Genomic DNA, 18,604 nt, shown 5'->3' on the forward strand with positions numbered 1-18,604 from the left:
CTCACACTTCCATGGCTGATTCTTGTCTACCAGGGGATTGGTTCAATAATACAGCTAATATAGAGCACCAGACTGGGATTTGGGAGTCCTGGGTGCTGTTCCTAGTCCTGCTGAAGTCATTGAGGTGCTTCAATATCTTTGAGGATCTTTGCCTCAGTTTCCCCATCTGTAAAACAAGGATAAATGGTACTGATCACTTTGAAATCTATTGATGAAAAGTGCTATACAAGAACTAGGTATTATTACTTCCAGCAACAAGTGAGTATTTCTTATAAGTTCCCCCGTCCAAGTACTGAGCAGCCCTACTTAGTTTATGAGAGCAGAACCCAAGGGATGTGGCCATGTTTTTCTCAATATACCATATATACTCGTTCATTAGCCTGTTCGTTTATAAGCTGACCCCCCGCAAGATAGTTAGGTAAAAATAGCAAAAACTGTATGACCCTTTCATAAGCCGACCCTATATTTCAGGGATTGGCAAACTTTGACTCCTGGCCCGCAGGGCCGGCTCTAGGCACCAGTGCTCCAAGCATGTGCGTGAGGCGCAAAAAGCCTGGAGCCGGCCCTGAGCGGAGGTGAGCTGTGGTGGTGGGGGGCACGGGGAGGGCCGCAGGAAGTAACCTGGGGAGGGGCAGAGGAACCGCCCCCCCACCGTCACAGCTCACCTCCGCTCCACCTGCTCCCCTGAGCGCACCACTCCGCTTCTCCCCCCTCCCTCCAGGCTTGTTGCACAAATCAGCTGTTTTGCGGCAAGCCTGGGAGGGAGGGGGGAGAAGCGGAGCGGCGGCAGTGCGCTCAGGGGAACAGGCGGAGCGAAGGTGAGCTGCAGTGGTGGGGGGCACAGGCAGGGCCGCAGGATGTAACTCTGGGGCGGGGCAGAGGAACCGTCCTCCCCCAGCTCACCTCTGCCTCCTATCCCAAGCATGCCACCGCTCCGCTTCTCCCCCCTCCCAAAATGCGGCGCGCCCGGGGTAGGAGGCGGGGCCGGGGATTTGGGGAAGGGGTTGGAATGGGGCGGGGAAGGGGCGGAGTTGGGGCGGGGCTGGGGGGGGGCAGGACAATTTTTTTGCTTGGGGCAGCAAAAATCTTGGAGCTGGCCCTGCTGGCCCGTTAGAGTAAGCCTCTAGCGGGCCTGGACGTTTTGTTTATCTGGAGCGTTCACAGGCATGGAGCCCCTCAGCTCCCAGTGTCCGTGCTTTGCCATTCCCAGCCAATGGGAGCTGCGGGAAGTGGCGTGCCAAACCGCAGCCACAGGGAGCCAAGGGGCTCCATGACTCCAGATGCTCCAGGTAAACAAAACGACAAAGTATTAGATATTCAATTCAATGATTCCACAGAGTTTAAAATCATCAAATTTTGGTGTAGACCCGTTTATAAGCCGACCCCCGCTCTTTGATGCGTCACTTTTTTACCAAAAATATTCGGCTTATGAACGAGTATATACGGTAGATATCCAATAGCAAAATCTAACTCTTTTACATGAATAGTCTGCAGTTGTCAGAGTATTCATACTCCATAAAGCTAGAAACCTTATAGGGCATTTTATGAAAAGTTTGTTTGTTGCAGACATAAATAATTAGGCATATTCTGGTCTCTGCCACCATATGGATCTTTTCCTGTATGAATCTGAGACAATATCCACTGCAAACATCTCTGTAACCAACCAGTAGCAACATCAAAGGCTGTATGTCATACCTGTCGTGAGGCTAAAATCAAGTCTATAAACTGCTTGGAGATTCTCAGATAAATAGGTCTGTAGTAGTTGCAAATTATTTATAATTGTTACTTTTCATTGATCATAAGAATGATAGCATGGGCTTCATTTTTTAACATCTGTGTCTCTTGTTTTTTAATGCTGTTTCTTGAAGTTTGATACTCCTCCCCTTTTTCTACTTAGGGTGACCAGACAGCAAATCTGAAAAATCGGGACACGGGGTGGGGGGTAATAGGAGCCTATATAAGAAAAAGACCCAAAAATTGGTACTGTCCCTATAAAATCGGGACATCTGGTCACCCTATTTCTAGGGGTATTCATGATGCCTTTTTTCACCTTTTTTTTTTAAGTTCACCATGTTTGTCTTTTAAAACCCCTTTTTGTATTCTGCTCTATGTTCTTCCTTTATCTATAAATTGTTCCCCTCTTGCTTTTCCATTCCTATCTCTCATGGCTTTCTCTTCCTAATTCCTGGTGACCCCCCTCCATTCCATCCCCTCCACCCCGGGACTTGCTTCATGTGGTATTGAGCAATCAAATGCAATTGTCAAGATCCAGTCTGAACTGAGAAGTACAGCTCGGGCTTTGGAGGTGGGTGCTTACCCATTTCACATTGCGTGTGAAGCAGGGTGGAGTAAAATGTGCTGATAGCTGCATGTCCTGACTCACTTTGAAGCTGATCCTTATTTAAAATTGTATTGCCCATTTTCTGTGTCAAACTGAGGATTAGCTAAGCATCTCTGTAATCCTAGGGCCAGCACAGACAGGAAGGGCTCCAGAAGCAGCTAGGGAAGTAGCACCTTGCAACACGCTCAAGCAGCCACCTATGGCCAACTTATAGAGTGTGGCATTAATGGATTCCAAGAGACCACCACAAAATAAGGTCTGTCATAATGTTGAGTCATTGTAGAGCACAGGAAAATGATGAATTCCAGAGGAGCTCCTACAAAAAATCTAGTGCTGTCCTATTGCTGGAGAAAACTGGAAATGTATTTCTATTTCTTATGTTTGCACATGGTTCATAGAGTAGTTTACATCATTCTCGCTTGTTTTTAACATGAGAGATTAAACCCAGGCAGACTATCCAGGAGCTAGATTCTAATGCCCAAAAGTAAGCGTGTAAAAATAAATTGGGCTTAAAATTAAGAGGTAAAAATGTGATCCACTCCCCTTTTTCCCAATTCTGCCCTAATGACCTACTAAACTTCCATGCGTGAAGTACTTGGGGTATATTGTTAAACAAAGAACTAGGAAATTTGGAATTGATCTAGTCATTGCATACCTGATCCATGCACTGGAGCCAATAAAGTTTTCATTGAGAGGCTGCTCATTGAAAAAGTGTTTCCACTTCAGAACCAATTAGCCAGTGAGATAGTAATTTCAATGGGTTCCTTGGGTTTCTTTCAATTAATACATGGTTCCATGTAATTTCAAGCTATTTGCATTCCTGCTCGCCTTGGGCACTTGCTATGGCTCTTTCATCAGTATTAGAATTTGCATCCGCCTCTCATCTGACCTCTAACCTTTATTCAAAGTTACTTGACTTACTTTATCCTACTTGTTCAGTTTAATCACACAAAGAGAGATGAGGACAGGAATTAAGATATATGCTTCGATAATAGGTAATGTTCAAATGTATTGGACTATACAGTACTACAAGGGCTGGTACTAGTGAGACTATACTGAAATCACAGCAACTTAAAACCATATAAAGAATTTATTACACTCATCCATGCTAGTTTAAATGCCCTCTGCTGGGAATTGGGTGCATGTTATTTGTAAATATCCTATTATTAAAAATGGTTAGTCATAGAAAATGCTTGTCATTATAAATTACCAGCCCAGTCAGAACTATATTATTATGTATTATTTGTATTACTGTACTGCCTAGGGAGACCTAGTCATGGACCAGGATCCCACTGTGCGAGGTGCTGTCCCAAAGAGCTATATTAGCCACGTGGTTTTTCATCATCTTAAAGGATTGCAAAGTCCTGTAGAGAATAGGTTGCAATTTCCCTCAGTTGTGCAAAAGAACTTAAGGTGGATGTGATGTAGTCCACAGAAGCTTATGCTCTAATAAATTTGTTAGTCTCTAGGGTGCCACAAGTACTCCTGTTCTTCTTTTTGCGGATACAGACTAACACGGCTGCTACTCTGAAACATGACAGGTTCAGTCACAGAGACCCCCCCTTGGGACGGTCACCTGATGTGCTGAAACTACCTCTGAGCCCATTTTCTCTGATGGCCTGGGACTCCAGAACCCTGCCTTGTTGAGCCAGACACGCTAGCCTGCTGCAACACAGACCCAAGGTCTGAACCATGCCCCCAAAGCTGCAGACTTAATTGAAAACAGCTCAGCAAGTACTCCTGTCTCCAGCACCCAGACACCCAGCTCCCAATGGGATCCAAACCCCAAATAAATCCATTTTACTCTGTATAAAGCTTAGACAGAGTAAACTCATAAATTGTCTGTCCTCTATAGCACTGATAGAGAGAGATGCACAGCTGTTTGCTCCCCAGGTATTAATCACTTACTCTGGGTTAATTAATTTAAAAAAGTGATTTTATTAAGTATAAAAAGTGGGATTTAAGTGGTTTCAAGTAATAACAGACAGAAAAAAGTAAGTCACCAGGCAAAATAAAGCAAAAACACACAAGTCTAAGCCTAATACATTAAGAAACTGAACACAGGTAAATCTCACCCTCAGAGATGTTCCAATAAGCTTCTTTCACAGCCTAGACTCCTTCCTAGTCTGGTCCCAATCCTTTCCCCTGGTACAGTTCTTGTTAGTTCCAGCTCAATTGGTAACTAAGGGTTTTCTCATGACTGCAGCCCCCTTTGTTGTGTTGCACAAGGCGGAAATCTTTTGTCTCTCTGGATCCCCACCCCTCCTTCTAAATGGAAAAGCACCAGGTTTAAGATGGATTCCAGTTCAGGTGAAATGATCAAATGTCACTGTAAGACCTTATTCTTCATTACCCACAGGCTGGCCCACACATCCACAAGAAGGCTTGCAGGTAAATAAACCATCTACAACCAATTGTCCTAGTCAATGGGAGCTGTCAAGATTCTAAACCACCATTAATGGCCCACACTTTGCATAATTACAATAGGACCCCAGATTTATATTTCATATTCCTAGTTTCAGATACAAGAATGATACATTCATACAAATAGGATGACCACACTCAGTAGATTATAAGCTTTGTGGTGATACCTTACAAGAGACCTTTTGCATGAAGCATAATTCAGTTACATTAATTCACACTCATTAGCATATTTCCATAAAACATATGGAGTGCAATGTCACAGTGGATAAGCTCCTGCCTGTGTTAAGCTTTTAAAAGTTACTGTGTTACTACAACACAAATTGCTTCCTGAGGAAGGTCTTATTTCTGAGATTGATGACAATAATGAAGAATCTCATGCGATAGGGGAAGATTCTCTCTTGCTTATCTAAGGGCCTTTACTCACACTGAGTAGTGCCTAACTCTGCAGATAGTCCCATTGACTTCAGGGGGGACGGCTCAATGTGAGTAAAAGGTGTCTCAATCTGTTCCTAAAGAAAAACACAACTATGCAAAGGGGAGGCACATAAGCTCAGTAGGGAGGCGCTGTATTGGTGAAGCAGTCCAACACTTTGTTTTGTTCTAGCATTTGGTTCAGATTCTGATCTTACTTCTGCCATAGTAAATCCAGAGTAATGCAATGGATTTATTTTGGATTTATCCTGGTCTAACCCAGATCAGATAGTTTTATTCTTGTGTATAGTGTAGTATTATTGTTTAAAGGTCAAGAACAACATTCCAAAAATGTGCTGTATATCATCCAGTTCATTAATGAAATAATTAATATTGTGCTGGCTATGCAATTATTGTCCTTCATCACTCAAAAAACACACTGGGCCAGATTCTCTTCTCAGATTGGTTTTCACACCAATTTAACTCCATTGACTTGAGAGGAGCTACTTCTCATTCACACCAGTGCAAAATCAGAATCAGGCCCACGGTATTTGAACAATAAAAGCTTTTCCTCTCATACTTTTTCTACTCCTTCAGTTACATATGCCCATACTTGGGCCATTTCCATTTACAGCATTTAGTCTGTCACTGCCACTTCCCCCTCCACCCTCCCACCCCCAAAAAGAGCAGCAGTTTATAGTGACTGAACACAAAGCTAATAAAAGACACACTTTTAGGCATATATTCACACGGTACTAGAAAATGTACTGTAGGGAAATGATACTGCTCTGATTCCACCATCATCCCCCAGGGGATGGACTAGATTTCCTAATTAAGTAATTTACTTTTCCAACTCTAATTTCTATAATATATTATGTGGTTTCCACACATGGAAAAAAGTTGCCTAGATTTTCAGTGCATCAGTCAAGCCATTAGAATAAAAATGGCCAAGCATCATGTGATCCAAATGTTTTCTTTTAAGTGTTGAAGTTTTATCATTTTCTGTGTAAGAGGCACATGGGGGAAGTATACAAAATAATGAATGGTGTAGAGAAGGCAAATCAAGCACACTTATTTACAAGAACAAGGGAACATTCAGTGAAATGGAAAAGGCAACACCAGTTAATTTTGATATGAAGAAATACTCCTTTAAACAAGTCAGACTCAACCTATGCAACAAGATATTGAGTCTGAGAACTTAGTAGGATTCAAAAAAGGATAAATCATTTAAATGGATAAGAAAAGCATATTGTTACATTAGGTTGAGTGCAATATTTTATCCAAAGGGATATAAACCAATCACTAACTGACGTGGGTAAGAAACAAATTTTCCTTCTTGGCAGGTTATTCCATAATTGACCTCTATGGGGTTTCTTGTATCTTCCTCTGAAACATCTGGTGCTGACCACTATCAGATACTAGTCTGAAGTGGTATGCCAATACCTATGTTTTATGTTAAAGTCAACTGTAACTTGCATTCCTCTGGCTTGTTTTCACAGTTAAGCATAAAAGTCATTGGCATTTCCACCTCTGATGTACTTTACTCATTAGTAGATCTCCCAAGTGGGTCAGAGATGGGCCTGAGCTGCAAAATTCAGATACAGATCAGGACCCAACTCAAACTCTGGGGTTTGATTTGGTGAAGGAAAGAAGAAAGCCATAACATTCAGACCCAGATCAGCATCCGAACTTGTCCCAAAAACCAAGCTGTTTGGATTCTGGGTTTTGGTTTGGGCCCATCTCTGTGATTAAGGGAATTAAGTCTATCCATCCCAGCACTTATACACCATTTACCACCCTAGTCCTGGACCACATAAAGAGATTAAAATTCAGATTAACATGATGTTTGTTATTAACATCATTGTTGATGTTCCTGTTTTAGGGTGGCCTCTGAGGAGGGAAGTGGCTTAACAGAGCTGGTACACTGGCTAATAGGTCATTTAGTTTATTTATTTTTAAATCAAAGAGCATTTGATGTTTGCAGGAGGAAACCTTCAAGCAAATGTATCAAGGTAGTAGTTTTCCCATCTCCGCACTTTGTTAGTCGCCATCTTCCATTTGCTTGGGGTCATCTTCTCTAGTCCTTTCTCAACCAAGTCACTGAAAAGTATACACCTGTAGGAGTAAGTTCTCTCAATGGACCTCAGACAAAACTCCTTCCTGTTGTTAATAATAAACCACTTCAAAGAAGACCATGCAACATCCATAGGGTGGAGATAGTTGTAGGGCAAAGGCACGGAGAGAAGCTCATGGCCATTGGCTTTAGCAATTTGAGGGCAGCACTCAATGCTGGACATGTAAATGACTGATGGGACCTGCGGGTGAGTTATCTTCTCCTGAGCAGTGGGTTCTTTTGTCTGCAGCACACTAGGCTGCCTTTTCTCTCTCACTACAATGATGCATTTCCCATAAAACTTGTTCAGAGAATCGCAGAATTCCTGAAAGATGTCTTCATCCTGCTTCATGGGCAATTCATCTCTTAGCAACACTCTGTATCTCCAAGGCACCCAACCTTGACTGTTTGCAGCATGAACAAGTGTCCATGTTGGCCAATTCAGACTGTCTTCCTGCAATATCTTTTCCCCTGTTATGAGAGATTCTGAAATATCAGTTTCTCCTAAGAAGATGGTGTTGAGACCATTAAACTGCAGAGTCCTCAGAGCTTTTAAATACTTCAGGCACTGCTTCCTCGCAGCAGTGTCAAAGGAACTCCTGTGGATGATGTGCTTTAAAAGAGGATTTACAAAGCTATACATGTTGCTTTCCCCAGTACTTTGAAGTTCACAGAAGGTTCTGATGATACAGGGTAGAAAAGTGATGATCTCATAATGGCTCTCATTACACTGGTGTCATTCAGTAGCATCATAATAGACAGTGCATGGTGTTAGCATTTTCAGACAGCTGATCAAAATTCAGAGGGATCTCAGGAAATAATAGCTCTGTCGGGCTAATTAAACTACAGTTGTGCAGCAAGCTGTAAAGGCCCTCCTCTCCCCGCCCACCTCCCCGTGTTTAACATAACCTATCCCAGCTTAGTGTAGCATCTGCCCCCTGTGGTGGTAACTAGACCACACAGAGGTTGATGAGCCTGTTACAACCTTGGCTAGGGTAGGGCTTTTAGCTCAGGCCATGCAGGTAGGCCTGGATTACGATCTAGAGGTCCAAGGTTTAATCTTCGCTGTCAATGGTCAACCAGGGGTGCGCTGTTACAACAAGACAGGGATGGCTGAATTTGAAAAAGAGAAGGTTTTGGAGTGAGGTGTTACCACAGCCACTGGCAGAACACACGTGCCAAAGTGGCAGTAAGAGTCCTCTGGCCTGCCCTTGATGCTGTTGGAGGGCAGGGCAAGTAGAAGGCTGCTAGGGGTGGGAGTCACCAGGGAGATTTAGATGCCTAACTGCCACTTATTGGACTACGTCCAATATTTAGAAGCCACTGGCATTCACAATCTCCCTGCTCAGCTGCCACCTAACCCTGTCAGTGCTTAAGGCTCTGTCTACACCACAAAAAGCCGCCCACAGCCATGAGTCTTAGAGCCCAGCTCAATTGACTTGGGCTCTTGCTATGGGGCTAAAAATAGCCTGGTAGATGCCCTGGCTTGGGCTGGAGCTTGGGCTCTGAGACCTGGCGAGGGGGGAAGGTCTCAGAGACAAGGCTTCAGCCCGAGCCTGACCATCTACACAGCTAGTTTTACTCACATGGTGTGAGCATGAGTCAACTGACCCAGGCCCTGAGACTCGCTGTCGCAGGGTTGGGTCTTTTTGTTGCAAAGATGTATCCTAAGTTTCCACTGTTAAAGTGCCTGTAGTGTCTAAATTTCAGTGGCTGGGCATGGAGCTGCCTAAGTGCTGACACTGCCCAGCAGTGTGGTGCTAACTCATGCCTAAGCCCCAGAGGGATTCACAAACTAGGGATCCCTCCTGCCAACACCTAAGTCCTCCTTGTGAATCTAGCCTTGCTCTCACCCAAGGAAACAAGGCAAAGTGGGGAATGATGGGAGGGAGCAATTAAGGGTAGTTTGGGGATGGAGGCCATATGGGGATGACATGTTGGTGGATCTCCTTCATCTCCCTCTATCCTGAAGACTGGCGTGTATGTGGCTGGGGGAATGGGATGAAGAAAATTTTTGCGTGGGGGTCTGAAAATGGGTGAGGTATATTTCAAGACTTAATTTCTTACCAACTTTTCCCCTACCTTTAGAGGTACAGACAGGTTTGCTTCTGCTGTAAAAATCTGGAAGTGCTAACCTCAGGATTGCTAAATTGCTCACCCTTACCTGTATCTACTTGCCAGGCACTAAACTTTGGCAGATTATCAGTTTTCTAGGCTGAATTACACAATTAAATTCTCTGGCGCAAACTCTTCAGTCTCTGAATATTGCATGCATGTTCTTGCCCTCTCTGAACAGAGCATACCCTACAACCCACACGATCACTTCCGTAACATTCCTCTCCTTGCCACCTCCGTTCCCCAAGTGGACTTTTACTGCCTTTTTTTTTGAACCAGCTGGTGAGAATTCTAAGTCCAAAATTCATGTGAAGGGAGGGCAGGAACGCCATCTCCAGTGACTAATGCAGCTGACCCGTCGCCCGGGTTTTGAAGCTGGCTCTGCTTGCTAAGGATAATGAGTGATCCTGCCATTCGCTGTAGCCTTGTTAAATAGAGAATGCAAGACTAGCAATTTGGAGATGCAGCCTGTCTGCAACTCCCTCAGCTGAAAAGTGATGGAAGATGTAGATCATGCATACATGGGAAAATGTTGGATGAACCTACAATACATACCCAACATACGGGAATAGATCACAAGTCAATGCCTATGTATATTTATTAGCAGAGTGTAGGCTTTCAGTGTTAGGCCCCAATCCTACATAGACATACATGGGGTTAACTCTACGGGTAGACCAGGGGTCCAGTTTTGGATTGGAACACCTGGACAAAAAGGGATCCTGGCGGCTCTGGTCAGCACTGCTGACTGGGCCGTTGACTGTCCAGTTGGCAGCACCATTGCGCCGCGAAGTGGGGCTGGCAGACTCCCTGCTAGCCTCCCAGCCAAGTGGCTCCCGGGTCAGGAAGCAGCCGGCATGTTTGGCTCCTAGCCTTAGGGGCAGCCAGGGGGGTTCACATACTGCCCCCCCCCGCTTGCAGGTGCAGCTCCCATTGGCTGGGTCAGGGCAGGGAAGGAACTAGCGCGAGCGCGTCTCACGAGCACTCAACAGGCGGCTGTTGAGGGGTCACGTGGCGCGTGCCTCTCCTGCTGCTGCCCGGCCCTCTTCTCCTCGCACTCCTCGTGTGGCTGGGCTCAAGCTGCAGTGCGTGCCCTGCGGCGAACCACGGTCTGTCTGTCACCCAATCGCCGGCACCCAGGAGTTCGAGGTATATGTATCCCCATCTCTGAGTGCTGGGAATGGGGCTGCACCCCCATCCCCTGTCACTACATCCCTCCCCATCCCAACCCCCCCATACCCTCATCCCCCTCACTGCATCCCTCCCTGTCCCATCCAGTCCTGCTCCCCACACCTACCCATCCCAGTCCTGTACCCCTTACAGCTCTCTCCCACCCATCCTCTCCACCTCCCAGTGCCGCCACCCCCATGTCCCTCACCCCCCGCAGCCCCCATTCACCTCCATATACTGCTGCACTCTCATTATGTCCCTATGCACCCCTGTGCCCCCAACATTCTCATGCACCTGTAGCCTTCTGCCTCCCCCTGCATCCCCATCCACCCCACATTCCACCCACACTCCCTCCTCTCTCCTTCACTGCCCCCTCTCACCCACACCCCGCTCTCGTCCTTGGCCTCTTTTCCTCCCCATCCTCTCTCCTCCACCCCTACCCCCCATCTTTTCCCCTCCAGCCCACCCTCCTCCCTTCCTGGCTGGGTGATTTAGGCAGCCCCTGGAAAAGTATATGAAAAAGTGTCTCTGTGGAGGAAAGTGTGTGCATGCATTCATTGTATGTGTGTAAGAAATGGTGTGTCTTTGTGTAGGGAGGTGTGTGTATTGCTGCATGTGTGAATAAAATTTGCAGCCTAACTCTTTGACGTTTATTCCTTTTGCTGGCTTGTGCACAAAAAAATTGATGAAATAAAATAAGCATGTATTCATTTCATAACAAGTTTTTAAAAGAGACGGGAACTCTAAAAGAAATGTATTATTTCTTAAAAAGTGAATGTTGTGGACTAGTAATTGCAGAAGAGCCAATGGATCATACATTTCTCCCCACCTTTGTCTAGCTACATTATTAACTCTTTGTTGCAGACTCTCTTTTTATGAGTATGTCCAACACCTACCACCCTGGAGCCCTGATCTTATTTTGGGTCTCTAGGCACTAAATAACAATTGTAATATTAAATAATGTTGAAGTATGTGTGTTAGTGCATGCTAGATGTGTACACATGAATACACGTGTATCTGCCTGTAAGTGTGGGAATCAGTTTCTACAGATTTATTTTTACAGGTATCTGGACAGGTGTGCATTTCTGTGGTTGTGCTCTATGGATTTGTATTTGGGCTTCGGGAGTGAGCCTTTAATGGACCCATTGCAGCTGTGATAATGTGTGGTCCTAATTCCACACATAAAATTACAATAACTTTAGTGAACAAAAAACATGTAGCTGGTTACGAAAAATGGGAAGAGGGGAGGGTAAGAATCACGAAAACCTTTGTGAAATTTCATTTTTTTAAACATTATCCTTTTTGACTATGTTGCTGCCAGCTCTAGCATCCTGTAACAAATAAAACCTGAACTTAGCATAATACATCTGTCAAAACAATAAATATGCCTGTTTGGGCCTTGCAGTGAAAATAAGCATGTGAGAGAGGGTGGGGGAGAGCAAGTGCCAGAGGGATGGGGGATGGAGTGAGCAGGGAGCAGGGCCTCGGGAAGGGGCAGGACAGGGGTGGGGCCTCAGGGAAGGGGCGGGACAGTGGGCGGGACAAGGGTGTTCGGTTTTCTGAAATTAGAAAGTTGACAACCCGATGCCCTATGAGTAGTCCCACTGGATGCTCAGCATTTTTCAAAAGCAGTTTACTTATTTAGGAGCCATATGGATTGAAGAACCTAACTCTGAGCTCCCAATTTGAGAATCTTGCCTGTATCCTCAATGTCTGTAGATTGATTACAATGGGAGTTAGGTGACTAAATACCTTTCAGGATCTGGGCCTTATATTTTAATTTCTGTACACATCTAACGTGGTCAATGTTCAAATTATTGCTAACGGCTCGGAAATTCCATTACAAAAGCTAGCATTGATTTTTCCTCTGAATACATTTTCCATGTGGAGAGCGCTAGGAATATGCCTTTCCTTGCAGAGTCCTGCAGGCATGGCTTACCAGATCTTTTGGGGGGTGGGGAGAGAGATCCTGCTGCTTTACATTCTTGTGTTTACACACACAGGTTCATCTATGTTACGGTTTCTTTTAAGTTACTTCTGAGTTTAAATAATCATCAATAGAGAATTTTGGCATAGGAGGAGTAATATTGTCCAGATAGGCCCCCAAGCACAAAAGTAAAGTAGGGAGCCGCCTTCCACAATGTTGCAGTGCCCTCCTTTCCCCATGCCATACTCTCCCCTCTAACCTCCACCTCTGGTGGCTCTGCCCATGTCCTTATCAACCCTCCCAGTCTAATCTCTGGTGGCTCACATGCCTTACCTGCCCTGCTCAGCATCTATGTACGCTTCTGCTATAGGTTGGCAAGAGGTTGCTACTTGCCACTGACCTGGGTGAGAGCTTGCGTTCCCACAGGTGCTGTTCTCATGGCCAGAGCCACCCTGGCAGTTTCAGAGGAATAGAAGTTCTGAAGGCAGACCAATGAGCTGATGATGGCTCTGAAGGTGTTGCCAATCATTTTCCCCACTTCCTGGCAGCAGTGGGAATTTCTTGCAATGAGGTCAGGGATTTGGCAATTCTCTCCACTCCTGCGGGTCTTTTGTTCTCCCTTCCATCCTCATCCATGCAGCTTCTTACTCGCCTTCATTTGCTGGCACAATGGAGATGGGGGGTGGTGTTAAACATTTCCCCGCTGTGGAACCAGTGACCCCGGGTCTCCTGAAATGACAAATCCCCAAGTTCTTGTGGAGCAGGAGTTACACCTGTGGTTGGTGTCAGTGTTCAACTATTGCCAAGTGTGATTTCTACATCTTACAGAGGAGTCCCAGAAACGTAATTACAACCTTGTCATATACATTGACAACAACACCAGCAGTGTTTGATGTAAATATCTCTTTGCTCTCTGCCCTTAAGAAGCCTTGGCAGCATGAAATGAACTTAAATGGTGACTGCTCCAAGTTGACTCGTATTTTAGAGTCAGTGAACCAGATTCTCACTTCACTTTAAAAGACGTTGAACTGCACTGATATGCCAGTGAAGTTATATCTGGTGTGTAAAACTGGTATGAGATGAGAAACATGCCTGCCCTGGCCTGCATTACATTGACAGGCACTTTCCCCTCTTTAGTAGGGTCTTCAGAACATTTTAGAATGTATATGTCTCTTCCCCCACCATGATAACTGGAAAAGGTGAACATCTGCTTTATTTAAGAATTTGGCTAATAGAGAAAGCCTTGTGAGATACACTTTTCATTTTGAGGGGGACAATGCAATGCTACCAAGTATACTTTTGTCCTAGACTGAAGCATGCTACCACTATAACTACTACAACACAATAGGACTGTGGATTCTTTGTGCCTCTTAAAATCAAGTGCCATATGTCTTGTGTTGGGCACCCAAAAGCTGAGGCATCCAAAGTGAACACTCCTGAAAATGCAGGCCTGATTGTGTGGCCCTTAATTTAGCATCAATCTTGTTTTCACAGTTATGCTCCAATGAAGACCATGAGTGAGGTGGAGGAAGGAGACGCATATGAAATAAGAAATGAAAAATTCAATCATTTAATAAATCAGTAACTAATTACTTTCCAGCTGGTCTTTCCTCTTCAACATTTGTCTATGCAGTGGCCAGATTCCACTGACATTCTTACTGATGTCCCGTGAAAATGTCATGACATTTTTGGAACGTCAGGAGACATGTACCCGCCTGATGTACCTGTCATGGTCAGCAAGAGCGAGTGAAGCAATTAAATCATAACAATTACAAAAAATACCAAAGCTAATGCTAGTGACTGATTTATACTGAAACAACAGGGTTTACACTATTTACTAACTTAGTCATAGTAGCCATTTAAGGGCCAGATTCTTATTACACCCACTTAGGTGTCTGTTCCAGACACATTTTCTGGGTCTATTCCCCCAGCTCTGCCACTGATCTGCTCCCCATGCCCCTCTTCCCCCTTCCACCTTTTGTCTGTTCCCAGCAGCAGGGGGGTTTGTACGCTGCCTTCCACAAAGAGGCCCTGATCTCAGCTAGGGTCTCTAGGTGACACAATAAAACAAATAATAAATAAAAGTCTTAACATTTGTCTAAGATCCACTGAAAATGTTCAAACGCAGGTGTCCAAAGGTCAACACCTAAATAAGTGGCCTGATTTCCAGAGGTGCTGAGCAACTGCAGTTCCCACCTTATGAGCTGAGATCAATGGAAACTGCAAGTACTTAGAACATAAGAATGGCCCTACTGGGTCAGACCAATATATCCATCTAGCCAGGTATCCTGTCTCCAACAGTGGCCAATGCCAGGTGCCCCAGAAGGAATGAACAGAACAGGCAATCATTGAGTGATCCATCCCCTGTCGCCCATTCCCAGCTTCTGGCAGACAGAGGCTAGGACACTCAGAGATGATGTTCTATCCCTGACCGTCCTGGCTAATAGTGATAGCCATTGATGGACCTATCCTCCATGAACTTACATAGTTCTTTTTTTAATCCTGTTACAGTTTTGGCCTTCATGACATCCACTGGCAACAAGTTCCACAGGCTGACTGTGCATTGTGTGAAGAAGTATTTCCTTTTGTTTGTTTTAAACCTGCTGTCTATTAATTCCATTTGGTTACCCCTGTTCTTGTGTTATGAGAAGGAGTAAATAACACTTCTTTATTGACTTTCTCCAAGCCATTTACAATTTTATAGACCTCTATCATATCCCTCCATAGTCGCCTTTTTTCCAAGCTGAACAGTCCCAGTCTTTTTAATTTCTCCTCATATGGAAGCTGTTCCATACCTTTCATTATTTTTGTTGCCCTTCTCTGTACTTTTTCCAATTCTAATATATCTTTTTTCAGATGGGGTGACCACAGCTGCATGCAGTATTCAAGATGTGGGCGTACCATGGATTTATATAGTGCCATTATGGTATTTTCTGTCTTATTATCTATTCCTTTCCTAAAGATTCCCAACATTCTGTTAGGCATGGAGTTAAGCACTCAAGTTTGAAAAATATGGCCCAGGTGAAGAGAAGATAGAGCTCCTGCACTTATCTCAATGATCTGGTGTTCTCTTTCAACATAGAAAGTACAAAGATGGTGGGAAGAGGTGGGACGGGGGTGGGGCCTCAAGGGAAGGTGCGGTGCAAGGGTGGGGTTTGGGGAGAAAAGGCCATGTGAGGGCAGGGCCTGGGGAAATGGCCCTTTGCCTGGTGCAAGGGCCTGGACAAAGGCAGGGCCTTGAGGGAAGAAGTGGTGTGGGGGCGGGGACTCAAGGGGAAGGAACAGCACAAGGGGCAGGTCCATGGTTTAGGTACCAGTGATGCCCCCACTTTTAGGAAGCTTCCACCGCTCTTGCAGGTAGTCCCATTTACCGTGTGTGGAGTCAGGTACTGCCAGTGGTGCAAGGAGAAATCATTTCTTGCCAGAACTGCACTCATAGGAGGGACACAAGGGGGGGGGGCATGTGACCTCCCCATGTGACCTTCCATGTGACTCTTCCCCACCCTGCCCCCAGCCTGGGGCCCCCATACTCTCCCCATCCCCTCAATACCCCCCCTTTGTATATACAAACATCAACATGCTTCCTACTCACTTTCCCCCAAATATGTAGTATTCAGTCAGAACATTTCAGATATTATATTAAATAACATAAAAGTCAAGTTAATAAGATCAAAACAAAATGTCAGTTTGATTGTTCCTAAACAAAACATCAGAATTTCTTTCCATGGCAAATGACAACATTTTGTTTTTTCATTTCAATTCTGAACAATTTTGGGGGGAAATTTCAGAATTTCCTGTGGAATGGGAACTCTCAGTTCCAACCAGCTCTATCCCTGACTTGTATCATCCATATCTCCTCCTATCAGAAACAATCCTGCAAGGCCATGAATATTGGCTAACCATTGAGGCCAAGGAGGTCAAAGACCCTTCATGAGGCTGTGGAATTCACCACAGAACCTGCCTGTATTTTTCCTGGCATTAGCCCAACGGAAAGGGAACCAGCTGCTAGTGAAGAAGATGGAAGCAGAGTGTCATGATTCCTGTGAATACAGCTCTGTGTCTAATATATATGATGGAAAAGGGGATTTGAATCTGTTTCATGATATTTTGAACAACTGGAAACTTTGTTACATCTGTTTTGTAAAACATGAGAAATTGGCCATAATGCAAAACTTAAGGGATGCAATTCAGTTGAATGCTGGTATTGTGAAAAATCTGGCCATAAAAAGAAGGATTGTTATAAATTTAACAAAGCCAATACAGTGTCACAAGTGCCCTGTGAAAGTCCCTCCACCAGTTCAGGAGATGGGGGGACATCAAGCTGACAGTGCAAAGCTTGGAGGTACAAATATCAGCTCTAAAGTTTTTGTTTAGATTGGGGCAGTTAAACAGCAATACTGGGAGTTTGGCTGTTGACCTCTCTCCCCATAATTTGCAGAAATGCAAATGTTCCTTGTTCATTCACAGAAACAGCGGATGTGGGGTTGTAGGAGTGGGCTTCAGAGTAGTTAAAAGATTCCTAAAGAGAAGATCCTGATATCAGGATAGTGTGTAATGGGAAAATCAACCAGCAAACGAAACTATCTTGAAATGTAGTGTCCCCTCACGAAACCACAGTAAAAGTTTTCTGGTCATAATGGACAGCTTGGAATTTAAAAAGGAAATATTGTATAAGAGATGGAGAAACCAGTGGGTGATGGGGACAGAGCTCCTATGCAGCAGTATTTTGTGGGGGCCACCAATAAAATGTGTTGCTGTAAGCTGTTGATGTGCTTGGACCTTTGCTTGAGACAGTGGCTGGCAATTTTTGCTTGTAGTTATTCACAAAATGGCATGAAGCCAATGGCCATTAAGAAGCCATGTGGCTTACTATAGCAGAGTTAACAGTGGTCTAGTGAATAAATTCTTCTCTTGATCTGGGGTCCCAGATGACTTGCATACAGATTATGGGAGAAACTTTGAATTCAGAGTGCTTTAGCTGGCTTGCGAGATTCTAGAGCTCCACAGAACTCTTACACCCACAATCTGATGGGATGGTAGACAGGTTCAATAGGACTGTGGGGTTCAAGAACAGCACCAATGGGACTGGGACCAGCCTATCCCATTCCTTTAGATGGCTTATAGAACTGCAGTCAGTGAGAGTGCAAAGCATACACAGCACACCTCATGTTTAGGCATGAGCTAAGGACCCCAGCAGACCTCTTGTCCCTAAGTCACTGGCATGAGGTCATACAGGAAGTCCATGGGGGGGAGTAGAACCCAACTCTCTAAGGGCTAGCTCCCTATCCACTGGCCCAGCCTGTCTCTCTGCTGCATGCTGCAAAAAAAGAGGACTCTGATAGATGGGAGGAAAACCAAGGCAGCCAGTTCTCTGAGACTCCAGCAAACAGTCCCGGGCAATTGGGAAGGATGTCATGGTAGACAGCATGAAAAGCAGCACAGAGATTAGAAACAGGAAGGATGAAGAAAGAAAGAATGAGAGCCTGATGAGAGATCATCACTTAACGCCCCAAGGGGTGGCAGGTTCTGCCCCAGGTTGGGCTGTAGAGCAATGGTTGCTGTGCAATTTTAATGGAAAACCATTTTGTTTTGTCATATTTTCTTCTGAGTTCAAGAAAAGGAAGGAATCAGAAAGTGTCATATGAGTATCAGATGTATTTATGCCTCAAATTCTTAGGGTTTCAGCTGTATCCAGGCCAATTCCAGAACAAAGAACAGAAATTGCATCCACAGAGTCCATAAAGTAGATGATTATTGTCATGATTTGTATTATTCACTGGGCACTATCTGTGTGCTAAGCACTGTTCAGAATATGCCAGAATATGTAATCCCTGAGCCAATGTGTATAAATATGTAGCCCTGGATAAAATGGCTGAGATATTTAAATATGAAGTGTATAGTTACTGAGCACATGTTATGACATATTCACTGTGATGTTAATTATCTGAGTGGAGGCGCTGATGGCAATAGAAGTTTTATTTGATTAAGGACTAGAAGATGGGGCCCTCCAACTTTCTTTCAAGAGGAAAAGCTGCCTAGAGCTCCTGCCTGTAGTGGCCCTGATATACCTCAGAAGTCTCCATTTTTTTTCTCAACTTTAAAATGT

At 44.6% G+C, this 18,604-nt stretch overlaps 1 protein-coding gene across 1 annotated transcript; it reads right to left on the reverse strand.

Moving 5' to 3' along the window:
* Nucleotides 1-6,418: 6,418 nt before the first annotated feature.
* On the reverse strand, nt 6,419-8,115 carry C1H21orf140 (chromosome 1 C21orf140 homolog). The gene has a single exon (XM_005303343.3). The coding sequence runs from the start codon at nt 7,930-7,932 to the stop codon at nt 7,171-7,173; it is 762 nt and encodes a 253-aa protein (XP_005303400.2). The 5' UTR covers nt 7,933-8,115; the 3' UTR covers nt 6,419-7,170.
* Between the last annotated feature and the right edge of the window lie 10,489 nt (nt 8,116-18,604).

This window comes from Chrysemys picta, chromosome 1 (assembly GCF_011386835.1).
Source record: "Chrysemys picta bellii isolate R12L10 chromosome 1, ASM1138683v2, whole genome shotgun sequence".
Classification (NCBI taxonomy): Eukaryota; Metazoa; Chordata; order Testudines; family Emydidae; genus Chrysemys; species Chrysemys picta.

Bases quoted from the DNA above. Each gene is read 5' to 3' on its own strand.
- C1H21orf140 (XM_005303343.3), bottom strand. From the start codon at position 7,932: ATGTATAGCTTTGTAAATCCTCTTTTAAAGCACATCATCCACAGGAGT.